Raw genomic sequence first — 13,963 nt, 5'->3', positions numbered from 1 at the left:
AGGAAAGGAAAGGAAAGGAAAGGAAAGGAAAGGAAAGGAAAGGAAAGGAAAGGAAAGGAAAGGAAAGGAAAGGAAAGGAAAGGAAAAAGGAAAGGAAAGGAAAAAGGAAAGGAAAAAGGAAAGGAAAGGAAAAAGGAAAGGAAAGGAAAGGAAAGGGCGAGGCTACACAGAGAAATTGTTGAAGCCTGTGATGAGGACCTTGGGGTTGTTCAGACCTTAAGTCTCAGCATAAGATCATGGTTGCCGTGGTCTAGTTGTCTAATTGTCTAGCGGGACACGGATTTCTTTATCCCGTATGATTCTCAAGTGCAGCTCATGACCCGAAGAAGAGGGAGCGGATCTGTACTGCAAGGGCCACTGCCAGGCTGCTGCTTCCTCCCCTCCTCAGTCTGGCTGGATGCCTTGATTCCCCAAGAGTTACAATGCCACTCTGTCACGGAAATCGCTCATCTTACTGCTAAGAATATTACAGCCTCGTGGAAAAGTTTGGGTCATGAGTAAATCTAGATGTGGGCTGCGTTGTTCTTGGAGACTTGGGGCCTCAGAGAAATCACTCATTCCCTGGTGCCCAGGTTGTTGTTTTGTTGCCGATGTTGGTTTTTTTTTTTTTTGGGGGGGGGGTTGTTTGTTTGTTTTCTTACATGGGATAATGATTACTGCTTCTTCTGGAACTTTCCAAAATAAAATAGTCTAAAATCTATGTAGTGCTTCTTGATAAGAAAAGAGGAGGAGGAAGAGGAGGAGGGGCAGGAGGAGGAGGAAGAGAAAAGACAACACATATAAATATACTCTTTATCTTCCTCCCATTTTAATTATTAGTAAATATTAATTATTTAGAAAAATGGTTTCCTGATTACATGACCTATGCCCATACTCCTATACATGCACATACAAACACATACACACACACACACACACACAAAGAGAGAGAGAGAGATGAATATACATACATATACACATATACACACAAACACATATGTGCTCACACACATGCACAAACACATACATACACGCACAAACACACACATGGATGCACACACACACAAACACACACATACATACATACATACATACACACACATACATACATACAAACTAGGATCCACATATGAAAATGAGCATGTAATATTTGTCTTTTTACCTCTTCTATATATTCCCCAGATCTATCAATTTCCCTGCAGATTTCATGGTTTTTTTTACAGCTGAATAAAACTCGATTGTGTGTCTATATCCCATTTTTATTACCCATTTACCTGTTGATGGACATTTTGACTAGTCCCATTTCCTTGGTAAATGTGTGTGCAGGTATCTCTGTGGTAGGATGTACAGTCCTTTGGGTAAGTGCCCAAACGTTTTCTAGCTGAGGTATGTGGTTCCCAGAGAATTATCCATACTGATTGTCATAATGGCTTCACCAGTTTGTACTCTTACTGTCAGTGAGTAAGGTTCCTAGCCTTCCCATATCCTCGAATCCAATTTCTATTATTTGCTTACTTGGTGATATTAGCTGCCCTTTCTGTACTGATTGAGGACTCCTTTGACACAGAGTTGTGTCTGAGTATCATGTATTTGTGTCATTTCAGGCTTTTATAAAACTTGGGGACTATCAGAAGGCTCTCGTGGATTGTGACTGGGCTCTGAAGGTAAGAGGCACCTTCCTTTGTCACATGACTACTGAGCTTACTCCAGCCTGTGTCTGAGTCCTGAAGTGCACAGAAAGCAGCTCCATGTGTGTCACCTGAAGGACCTCAGTTTCCTCATCTGTGAAATGGGAAGGAATCGAGTGCCTGTGAGGGTCGGGACATGCACACAATGCGCTTAGTTCATACATGTGCTCCAGAGGCAGTATCAGCCGTGGTCCTTGAAGGTCCTATGTTACACCAGCTCATCCTTCACTTGGTCCCTGCCAAATGCTTTACTTTGTGTCACGGGGAAAACATCCTTTCCTCTCCTCCAGGACCAGCCACAGTTTCTCCAGTGTCACCTTCCTCATCAGTCTGGAGAGCATTTGGAAGTGGATTGCACCCTTTTCTATTTGTGGGTGGTTATCAGAAGGAAAAGTTGCTGTTGTGCCATGTGGGTCGGGCTTGGGCACATGCACATTGCTTTCCCTCATGTCCTCTCCAAGAGTGTACAAGCAGAGAGAGAATCAAGGCCGCAGAGAAGAAAAAATTGCTCAGCTCTCGGGTGCCACAGTTAATCCTTGGTGACAGTATTTCATATGACTAAATTAATGTTGGAATAATCCTAAATCCAAACTTCCCTATTATATACTGTCACATTGTCTTTTTAAAAACTTACTTAAAAACTCTTCTCTGAGGATAGTGCACATCAGCCCCCCAAAGGGTCTAGAAATGAGAAGCATTTTTATCTTTAAAAATGCTTGAGATTTTCTGTGGTGCTCCATAAAAATATGATCCTATTCTCTCTCCCCTTTGTCTGTTTCTCTCTTGTTCCATCTGCCTTATCTCTATCTCGTTGTCTCTGTCTCTCTCTTCTCTCTCTGTCTCTCTCTGCCTCTCTCTGTCTCTTTCTGTCTGTCTCTCTGTCTGTCTCTCTGTCTCTGTCTCTCTGTCTCTGTCTCTCTCCCTTCTTCCCTCCCTCCCTCCTTCTCATTCTCTCTGTCCTATGGCTTCTCACATATTAGGCAAGAATCCTACCACTTTGCCACAACTCCAAGCCCTTTATATTCTGAGACAAGGTCACACTAAACTGACTAGCCTGGCCTTGAACCTGTTATCCTCCTGCCTGCCTCAGCCTCCCAAGTAGCTAAGATTATAGCCCTGCACCATCAGGCCTAACTTCATAAAATGCATCTCTTTGTAGTAATGTGTAAGAGAACATGAAGTGTTGTAATGTGACAGGTTAGACAGAGGAGTGTGTGTGTGTGTGTGTGTGTGTGTGTGTGATATAATGTGTTGTAATGTGACAGGTTTGACAAAGGAAGGACAAAGAAAACTTAGGCATAGAGTACCTCAGACCATATGCTATTTTACCTGATTAGTTTAAACAACTTAGAGTCAGATAAGGTAGAATCCTAAGAGAAGGTTCCAGGTATATCGGGTGCCTCCAATTCCCCAGGACAGCACCTGTGACCTCACCCAGTGACCATGGCCTAAATCAAGAATAAACATTCACAGCCACACGCTGGCCATATTATCTTGCTATTCTTTGTTTTTACTTACTTATTTGTGTGTGCATATGTGTCTGTGCATAGCATATATATGATATGTGTTAGCGTGTGTGAGTGTATGTGAGTGTGCGAGAGTGTGCTTTGTATACATGATGTGTGTGTGAATGCCATAGCACATGTATAGAAGTCAGGAAAATCCCCATGGAGTTGGCAGGTTCCAGATATTTGACTACTGTCTCCAGGTTTGTTTGTGTGGCAAGCGCCCTTACCTGTTGAACCATCTCAATGGCTCCTCCCTCTTGCTTTTTTTTTTTTTTTTTTTTTTTTTATTACTGAGGATATAAGTGAGGGAAACAGGAATGAATCAGAAAATTACCCCTGATTCTGGGGTTCACAAAGCACTGTGAACTTGCAGGTAACATGAAGCACCTGGTGATGTCATCCCTCTGAAGGCACAGTGTGGAGGGACACAGCTCTGTCGCACTAGGCCAGTCATCATGAGAGCAACCACATGCTGACGGCAGCACTGGATCTCCTGCTCACCCACACTGTCACCTTGTTTGCTCACAGTGTTGTCGTCCTTGTTGTTTTAACTTGTTTTGTTTTCTGGCACCAGTCGTTAGGAGAAAAGAGCTCAGGAAGTTTTCCTTGGCTGTTTCAAAAGGAACAGCAAAATGGATCCTTTGCTGCAGGCTCACAGCACAGGTTCTGTTCAGTGCCACTATTTTCCATATTTTTTCCTACCAAAAGATGAGCCCCCAGAGATGAATTAAGCCATTTACATGGGCTCACAAAGCCAGAGGGCACGCTGACTGCCAGCCTGTATGCTCTTAACTACCTAACAAAGCCCCTACCGAAACCCGAGACCCCAGGGCCCATGGAAAAGGATCCTGTCCCTTTCTGAGATAGAAGCAGGGTCTCCTCTAAGGAGCCCCAGGGTACAAGTCTTCTAATCAGTGAAGGGACCAAAGAATTAGACACAGCCCACGCTGACCCAGGCTAACACATTGGCCTCTGCCCAAAAGTTGAATGAAGCTCAACATAATCAACTGAATGAGACACCAGAACAGAGCAGGCCCAGTGGAGGTGGTGTTAAAATAATCGCCAACACCCAGAGCCCAGTCTTGTTAAACGCCCGGTGAAGCTCCCAGCTAGAGAGGTTTGGATCAACACAAAAAGAATTTGAAAACTGGTTAACTTCTACTCTTTGTGGAAGCCACAGATTCCAAGGAAAAGGTTTGCTCTCTTTACGAAGTCTTTATAATCTCAGTAGCAACGATCTCCGGCACTCTATTATTAATAGGATAGGGACTTTCATGGCAACTTAACATTTCTTGACACTTTTAAATTGGAAGAGACCCGCCTGAGTGATATTTCAGGGCTGATGTCCCTTGTCAAAGAAGAAAAGGGCGGCAAAGCTGTTCTCCATCAGGAGCAGCAAGTCACCATCAGCAGAACACTTCCTGCCCAATGAAATCCATCCTGCTTCGAAGGCCACACCCCTTCAAAGACAGGGTGGGGCTCACTGGAGTAAATGCATGTGACGACTCCTGGTTAGACTGGGCAGGCAGTTGCTCTTTGTGGGTGGAGAGAGGATGTCATAGCTGTAGCCACTTCTCTGTGCCACGCCTATGAAGGCCATGGGCTTCAGCTCAGGGCCCCTAGCTGTGTAACACTAGTATTCTGCCATGAATATGCTATGAATACCTGGTTCTCAGGAGCAGAGGTGTAGAGCATCCTCTTTTCCCCTTGGTCACACCTCTCCAGCTTCCTGGATTTTAGCCTTTGTGAGTTTGCTACACTCACCACTCTGCTTCCTGCCCTCTTCCCTCCAGGCTCCTCATCTCTCATGAGCCTCATGGATTGACCTGTCATTTCTGAAAGTCCCTTGCAGACCAGCTTCCTCAGCTTCTCCCTTCTCCCGGCTCCAGGCCCACCTCCACCACCTCATGCAGGTTTCCATTTGGTTGTCTTGGCATCTCCCAAACTCAGGAAGCTTCTCTTCTACCTACACTCCTGACCCCTTTCTGTTAGAGCCAATTATGCCTTCCCTGCATCTTGACTGGGTTCTGACTTCTCAGCACGTGGAGTTAATCCTCAGTGCTCATCGTCCTCTGACATAGCTCTGATGTCTGCACTCTGCTTTCTGCAGCTGTCACCCGGACCTCAGCATCAGCCCTCCTTCCATGTGCTGCCTGGACTCCTTGCTCATCTCCCTGCCTGTCCCTGCTCTGGCCAGTTTTGCATGCCACCTCCAGACCATCTTGCCTTCTTGCCAACAGTGATAGTGCAACTCTCTTCCCACTTGCCATTTGAGACTTTCATGTGGAATCTTTTTAGCTCTTCCTTCCCACCTTGTCTTTTTCCCCCACCCAATATTTCAATTACAGCTGGGCCATCCATAAGGCTCCCGAACTCCCCTCTCTCTGGTCTCTCTCTTCCCATTCCCCTCCCTTTCTATCATCACCCTCCTTCAATGTTTTCTTTCACTCAAGGCTCAGTTCAAATTCCCCCACATTGCCTGCTCCTCTCATTGTACGGTCTCCTCCACTGAACCTGGAGGGGAGCTTTCCTTGTAGTCTACAGTCATTTTTTTCATAGCGTTCTTCAGAAAGAGCTTTTGATTTTATTTGCTGTCATTGTTTCTGGTACTGGGAACCGAGCCCAGGGACTTGTGCATATTAGGCAAGCTATGCCCCCAATCCTAATAACATTTTTAAGCTCCTTGTGTCTTGGAATTCAATGGCCAGATTTCAAATTCTAGCTCTTCTGTGCAGTGATGATGCAATACGAGCCCCCCAACCTCCCCCCGCTCTCCTTGTCTATGACAGGGGATACCCAGGCCTGTCTTGCTGCATTGCTATGAGGCTCACAAAGATCATCCATCCATCCACACTGTCAAGCTCAGTGCTGACCACATGGAGCAGACAGATCAGCCTGGGCTCTTACTAGTCTCTGTATTACTCCCATCTCTTCATAATAGGTCAGGAAATATTATACATAAAAACTCCTGGTAAGTTTCTCTAGCAATTATTGTTTCCTCTTTTGCTATTATTTAGCCTTTCTATAAATCACATTTGCTCTGAAATGTATTGTTGCTGCTGTAACCACGGCAACAGCAGCTAATGGAGTATTAGGAGAGTACTAAGTGTTACACAATTCTCCCTCCCAACAATGGGGGGGGGGGAGACTATGAATTACTATCTTTACTTTCCAGATAAGGAAAAGATGTCCAAAAGCTGGTGGCCTAACCAACATTCTGAGTTGTTAATTCACCTAGAACATTTTAGACTCCTGAGATTGACCTCCTGAACCTTCTAAATCTATACCCTAAAGGATATCTCATCTGGTTCAATATCTTGCTTATAAAGGTGATGAGTGTATATTAATTAACTGATGCTTCAAGTTTTAGTTCATATGTTTGTGCTGGGTGGCTCCCTGCAGACTTACGATGAGGAGGATCAGGCAGAGTCAGGGCCCTTCTCTGAGTGGTATAGCCTTAGCGGTACTCTTAAACCCTCCCTTTTGTAGAGGGGCCTCCATCTAGATCTTAAGTGATACTAATGGGAATTCCTGTTTGTTCTGAACAGTCCAAAGAATGGTCTACAAAAGCCATACTTTCTGATTTAGATGGGTGAGTTTATTAAACACATAACAAGCCGATGGAAATGATAAGGAGAGGGAGAAAGAGCATGGTGGGGAGGGGAAGGAGATGGAGCACATGAGAGCTGGGGTTCTCAAAGACAGCCCCAAGCAGAGCAGAGTGTCTGGTGAAAGACCAAATAGCAGCAGGTAGGGTTTACACAGTCAACCCAAGCACTCGGAACACCCAGCAGGAGCAGACTGGGGAAGTTGAGAGTTCCCCAGTCACCTGGAGTTAGTTCCCCATTGAGCTTTCTCTCCACAGAGAAGCCTCCCAAGGCTCATCTCCAGCCTCCCTTTCCACCATAGGCACTCTCGGATCAGGAGGTGAGGACTAAGCTCTGTTGGAGAAGATTCATCTTCCAGCTGCTCTCAAGGGCACGGTGTTCTTACTCTTGGGCTGTTTTGCTGTTCTTTCTCCCCTACCACAGAGTTAGGAGGGCCAGCCCACTCCCAGACAGACAGGAGGTCTTGGAGAACACTTTGTGACTGACAAACATACTTGTGTCTGAAATGGAGTGTGAAGCACCCCCACTTCAATACCCAGATTCCTTCTCAGTGACCTACAAGGACACGTGACAACTGGCTGATACAACGTGCATTACACCAGTGTTCATGTTAAGGCTTATTTTCAAGAAGGGACTTACTGCCCACTAAGACATGCTACTAACCATGGTTGCCTTCCCAGAGAAGTCTGCCTGCTAATGAGCAAGTGGCTCTCAAACTTAGCTCTATAGTTATATCACCCAGAAAGCCGAAGATTTTTCTGTCTGGACCTCATTTAGACAGTAACTTAATTGGTCCAGGGGCAGCCAGGCCCAGATATGTATGAGCCTTCCAAGTGATTCTCATGTGAAGCCAATGCTGATTCTTCTAAACTTAGGGCCTTGATTTACTTCTTGAGCAAGTCTCTACATGAAAGTGAGAACTGACAGTATCACTAATTTGGTAGAGAGCACACCCATGTGTCCAGACTCCTTGCGGGCAGCAATTAGCTTGGTCACAGATGCACAGAAATGTCTTAATTGTCAACTCTGGTAGCTATCCTGAGAACCAAAGCGCTGGCCTCCTTCTCTTAACTAAGCAGGCAGGCCAGAGCCTAATGACTTCAGATCTGAGACATCTGATCAAACATTCTCTTTTACACAGTGTGATGAGAATTGTACAAAGGCCTACTTCCACATGGGGAAAGCCCACTTGGCCCTGAAGAACTATAGCAAGGTAAGTTCTTAACTCTGTGAAGAGTTGCCTAGATATTAATCCACCTTTTAGGGTTTTCTGAAGTTCCCAGATAATGCAGTCGGGAATCTGGGACAGCCCCACCAGCTGGAGGAGTCATGTCAAAGAATCCTTGCTAACACTGGTTCAACTTCCTCGGAGAGAAGACATGAACAACAAGAAAACAAAATTCACTCATAATCTCATTACTCCAAGTGTATGCGCATCCACACAGCAACATCACATGGCCAATCACAGTGTCAAGTGATGGTGACGGGGCCATAGATACCAAGCCAGTAACTCCTAGACTGGGTATGGGACTGAAGAGATACTGGCTTCAGCACACCCATGTCTAACCTGGAATAATGCTATTTTTAAAAATGTGATAGTTTATATTGTGTTCAATCTCTACTTTTTATTATGTGAGTTTGTGAGCATGATATGGGAGGGGATTGCGGGAGCAGACTCGATGTCACAAAGGTCAGAAGACAACTCTAGAGTCATTTCCCACCTTGATGTGGGTTCTAGGACTCAAACTCAGGACTCAGCTCAGCAGGTTTTGGGGACCTGGTAAGCCATCCGTCACCCCAGCCCTCTTCTAGCCATCCTTACCCTGTTTTCTAGAAGATCCCTGATCAACCTTGAAGATAGGAGTGTTTATATCCTTAGAATTTTTTTTCTCTTAGAGATTAGTTGGGTTTTCTCTCAGATTTCTTATATATTTTCTGAGCTGTGATGGTTTGTATATGCTCAGCTCATGGGGTAGTACTATTAGGAGGTGTGACCTTGTTGGAGTAGGTGTGTCACTGTGGGCATGGGCTTAAGATCCTCACCCTAGCTACCTGGAAGTGAGTCTTCCATTAGCATCCTTCAGATGAAGATGTAGAACTCTCAGCTCTGCCTACACCATGCCTGTCTAGATGCCACCATGCTCCTACCTAGATGATAATGGACTGAACCTCTGAACCTGTAAGCCAGCCCCAAATATATGTTGTCCTTTATAAGACTTGCCTTGGTCATGGTGTCTGTTCACAGCAGTAAAACCCTAAGACATGAGTGATACAATCTTATCCCCCAACTCTCCCTGTACCAGTCTTTCTTTCTTTAGAATCTTTCTATCTAGCCATTCCCTCCATAAAAGCCCACTGTCAAGTTCTCTAACTGAGTCTGATATAGCCAGTGACTGGAGTCTTCACTAACTGTTTTTGCACCCTGTACCTCTAAGCCCCAGGGTGTTCTATTCTCCTGTTTCTGGGTCTCAATCAACAGCCTCCAGCCTACAGTTTTGCTTATTTCCCAACTCCCCTGGGCATAGCTGATGGGTTCTTCGTGCAAATATCAAATCTAAGTTTAGCATATACATTGTGATTATTCTAACCTCCGGCAGACATGATCCACAGAAAAGTCAAGACCGGGTAGTTTCCATCACAGTTTGTATTTAACAAACAAGTTTTTTTAAAAATGAATTTTGAAAATCGTACCTGTAGTGCCACAGAACCTGAGAAGAGAAGCCCAGGCAAAAATATCAAAAGCTCACCTCTCTCCCTGCCTGCCTGCCTCTGTGCTGAGAGCAGGGCAAGGATAGGAAGGGATAATGAAGGAGCCAAGCCCTGGGGTGCCCAGTGCCTGCCCTGTAATCATGGTACCCCCTGATCACCTCTCAAGGTCTTTCTGTTTTCCAGTCTAAAGAGTGTTATCAGAAGATCGGCGAGATAAACCCCAAGCTGAAGGCGCAGGTGAAAGGTGAGAAGGTCCCTGCTGCTAAGCTGCATCTGAACCTGGTTTGCCTTTGTACCTCCCTGGGATGCCCTCCCTGCCTTCTCTGCCCTGGCCAAGGCCACACACAGTCTTGCCTTTCCTGCATGGCCCAGCCCTCTGTTAGCAGGCCTGCTCTGTTCAGTCTCCCTCCCTGCCTCTCTGCATTCAGATTCATTTCTTTCTTCCTTGCCATCTTCCAATATATTTCTAGAATGTCCCAAACTCCTAAATGTTCTAGGCTCTGTGTTTAGATCTTACATTACTTCTAAACGGTCTCTCTGAATTATTTTCTTGCTTTATACTTAAACACATCCTCGAAAGGAAGAAACAAAGGGGATGGGCAAGAGCAAGAGAGAGATGCAGAAGGGTCGTTAGGGTGTTGTTCATTTCACTTTTCCCTGTTTGTTTTGCTAGAACACCTAAATCAAGTAACTCTTCGAGAGAAAGCAGATCTTCAAGAGAAAGAAGCCCAAGAATCTCTGGATTCAGGAAAGAACACAGCAGTGACAACCAAAAATCTCCTGGAAACCTTATCCAAGCCTGGCCAGACGCCCTTGTTCTATGCAGGAGGCATTGAGATTCTGACAGAAATGATGACTGACTGTAAGTTAGATACAAGTGGGGTCTGAAGAGCATTGTCAGTGTGAAGGCATGGGGCCCAGGGACCTGGCTTGATGAGACGAAGATCCCCTTCCTTCTACAAATATTGATGGGAAGTCTACTCTAATAGAGGTGCCAACCTCCACCTGTGCCCACTTCAGGGGATGCACTGACTCAGTGCTCAGTCAGGAAGCACCACACATACAGCACAAGGCACAGACACAGTGTGCTGCTGCGCCATGTGTGCCTGTATTGCATACTCAAACCACAGGGTGTATTTATATTCATATTTATATTAATATTATTATATGAATATATGTGAATTATTATTTATATTATGAATATGTATGAATATATTATTTGAGTAATATATCAGTATATTATTCAAGCATTATATGTATATTCATAAATATAAATATTGAATACATAAGTGCACCTATTCTATATTTTGACAAATCTTGCTTCTAACACACTTCCGATCTAACATCCCATACCACGCACACACCCTAAGCCATGTAGAAACAGAAGAAATTTTTACGATAAACTGTAGAAATCACCCCAGCTGCACTTAGCAGCTGCTTGGAACACACACACACACAAAATAAAGTTTCAGAGGAACCATCTCAGTCTCCTAATGAGATCACGCCATTCTGTGGCCAGTTCTGGTAAATACTGATGGCAGAGATCAAACAGCTTTGATTGCCCAGTGACAAGACATCATCTGTACAGACGAATGGAACCTCTGGTTCCTCTTCAGTATAGAACAGAGGCATCCCAGATTGCCCCCAAGCAGCTTCTTAGAAACTGTAAGTTCTTCTCCAGAGCCCAGAAACAGCTTCGAAATAAATAATATAGAGTCAGATGTCATCCCAGTTCTTTCCAGAGATTAAACAGCTCTCTAAAGCCTTCAGAGTAATGAATTGAGATGCCGACATTTTTCTCTTTTTTCCCCATTTTTTATTAGATATTTTCTTTATTTACATTTCAAATGCTATCCCAAAAGTTCCCCCGCCCCTGCTCCCCTACCCACCCACTCCCACTTCTTGGCCCTGGCATTCCCCTGTACTGGGGCATATAAAGTTTGCAAGACCAAGGGGCCTCTCTTCCCAATGATGGCCGACTAGGCCATCTTCTGCTACATATGCAGCTAGAGACACGAGCTCAGGGGGCACTGGTTAGTTCATATTGTTGTTCCTCCTATAGGTTTGCAGACCCCTTCAGCTCCTTGGGTACTTTCTCTAGCTCCTCCACTGGGGGCCCTGTGTTCCATCCAATAGCTGACTGTGAGCATCCACTTCTATGTTTGCCAGGCACTGATGCCGACATTTTCTAAGCAGTCCCTCTGAAAGCAACCCACTGAATGACCGATGACAATTTCATTTCTGAGTGTGCAACCCCAGCCTTTCCCACTGGGATCTTTTGATGGACTTGGCTACACTGCAGTTCCTACCTGGTGGGCAAGGAACCTGACTTGGTTCTTGTGGCTCTGTTTCAGGCACAGAGCGAACGTTGTTCAGAACATACGGTGGATTCAGCACCATCAGTGACCATGAGGTCATCAGAAGGTAGGAACCTTCGGACAGAGCCAGATGTCTAATAAGGAAAGAAAGATAGCCACGTGTGGAAACAGATATTGACCACATAGGCAAGGCCTCACTCTGTGTCCCTGCTCCTCAGGTAGCAGGGCGATCCCTGAGAGAACACATGTGAACCCCCTTGAGCTTAGAGCCTTTTGCATCATGTGGCAGCTGACAGAGTAAACCTGTCCCACAGGCCTTCTCTGTCCTTCCCAGTGAGACAGGCACAGGTCCCACTGGTTGTCCACCAGTGTCTGTAAGAGTCTCCTTTATTCCTTTTTTTTTTTTTCTTTTTGGAATTTACTGGTTGTTTAAGGAAACAGAAGTAGCTGGGTCCTATATGATTATATTTAGAATTTAATCCAAAACAAGACCTACACAGTAGGAGGTGAGGCACTGCTTTTATTCTATATTGTGCTGAGATGGTCCAGAAGGCTTTGGATCCTAACGTGTGTTGGATGATTGGATGTTCACTCCTTACCGATAGGCCCTAGCTGCCCACTCTCCTCTATGCACCCATCCCTACCTTTTCCGTCCTTGGCTGTGGACCTGGAACTTGGGAGTTGGTGATGGGCAGCCCCTCAGTTCTGGTCACCTGTGGATATGCCTTTTTTGAAGGGGCAGGTCTCACTATGTAGTCCTGGAGGACCACTCTTTTTCTATACAGACCACACTAGCTTTAAACCACAGAGATCCACCTTTCTCTAGTTGAGTATGAGGAATTAAAGGTGTGTGCCACCAAGTCCAGCTTGGATGTGCATTTAAAAAAAAAATCTCTTAAAACCTTCCTTTGCTGAGTCTGGGAGTAGACCCCAGTGAAAAGAAAGCAAAGCGGTTCCCAGGCTCCACATTCCCCTCCCTGTCTTCTTCAGGTGCCTCTTCTTAACAGGGAAGGATGCAGTCGAGGAGGTGCTTTGCGTATCTGTTCTAAAACTCTGGCAGGAGGTGTGCGTCGACAACGGTAAGCCTGGCCCCTCACCCTTGCTTGTTAGGTGTGTGCCACAGAAGTGAAAGCTGTGTGGTCCACCATGGTAGATCTCCCCAAAAGTCTGGACCAGGAGGATTGGTGTCTATGCTTCCTTGTCTTTTCCTTACAGAAAGTACATGGATCAAAAGCAAGTTCTGTATTGAGTTCATTCCTCAGCCTCCTCCTCCCTCTCATTGTCCTCCTCCCCTCCCTCCTCCTCCTCTGACTCAGACACTGGAGTGGAGGGTGGGCAAGATCACTGTCAGCCTAAGGAGTGCCTGCCCCCAGGGCCTCTGCCTGCTCTGCAGACTCATGACTTCTGCATGAGCAATGTGGATGGATAGTTTCCTTTCTCGGCTGTTTAAAGATACTTGGTTTTGCTGACCATAGCAGCCCTTGAAGCACTACCAGCCAGCATCTTTGGACACTGATGAGCATCTGTCACTGAAATAGGAAAAGGCCAGAGGGATTTTATTTTGTCAACTCTTACCTTTCTTCATACCGTATCCTCCAGAGTTTATTAAGTCCTTGCATAATCTCTCTTAGTCACCTTTATGGCTTACGTGTATACCAAGATTTTAAGTTATTTCCTTCATCTCTTAAAAAAAAGTTTCATAAGAATGGGGTTGATTTTGAGATGGGAAACACTAGAAATGAAGACAACAATGACAGGGTGGAGCCTGCAAGTAGTGTGTACACTCACGGGTCCAGCCGAGAATGAGGAAGCAAGCTCCGTTCTTTGAGTAGGTTGAGGGACTGAGAATTTGATGTAGGCTCTGGACAACTGGCTTATCAGGAAGCCCAGTGACTGGAAGGGATCAGGAGGTGAAGCCAAGAAGCACCAAGGGTTGCTTCTCAGAACCCGAATGAATTAACAACACCAGAAAAACCCAAAACAGGTGTGGTGGCACGCTGGGGATGTGGAGACAGGTAGATCCCCAGGGCTGTAAGATCAGACAGACTAGCCAGGTCAGTGACATCCAGGTCAGTGAGAGACCCATAAAACAAAGGAGGACAAAAGAGGTGGGGAGGGGAGGGGAGGGGGGGAGGGGAAGAGGAGGAGGAGGA

At 45.5% G+C, this 13,963-nt stretch overlaps 1 protein-coding gene across 1 annotated transcript in view; it reads left to right on the top strand.

The window, feature by feature from the left end:
- The window catches only part of Ttc12 (tetratricopeptide repeat domain 12), a 50,043-nt gene that overhangs the window by 18,891 nt on the left and 17,189 nt on the right, over positions 1 to 13,963 (top strand). Inside the window, exons 7-12 of the mRNA XM_021207895.2 lie at positions 1,584 to 1,643; positions 7,925 to 7,996; positions 9,676 to 9,736; positions 10,166 to 10,354; positions 11,847 to 11,916; positions 12,801 to 12,889. Of these exons, the coding sequence (XP_021063554.1) occupies positions 1,584 to 1,643; positions 7,925 to 7,996; positions 9,676 to 9,736; positions 10,166 to 10,354; positions 11,847 to 11,916; positions 12,801 to 12,889 (541 nt within the window). The remainder of the gene's footprint in view (positions 1 to 1,583; positions 1,644 to 7,924; positions 7,997 to 9,675; positions 9,737 to 10,165; positions 10,355 to 11,846; positions 11,917 to 12,800; positions 12,890 to 13,963) is intronic.

The sequence above is a fragment of the Mus pahari genome, chromosome 10, assembly GCF_900095145.1.
Source record: "Mus pahari chromosome 10, PAHARI_EIJ_v1.1, whole genome shotgun sequence".
In the NCBI taxonomy this organism is placed as follows: domain Eukaryota; kingdom Metazoa; phylum Chordata; class Mammalia; order Rodentia; family Muridae; genus Mus; species Mus pahari.
Note: the sequence above shows the minus strand (reverse complement) of the source record. Positions and strands in the feature narration are given on the sequence as shown.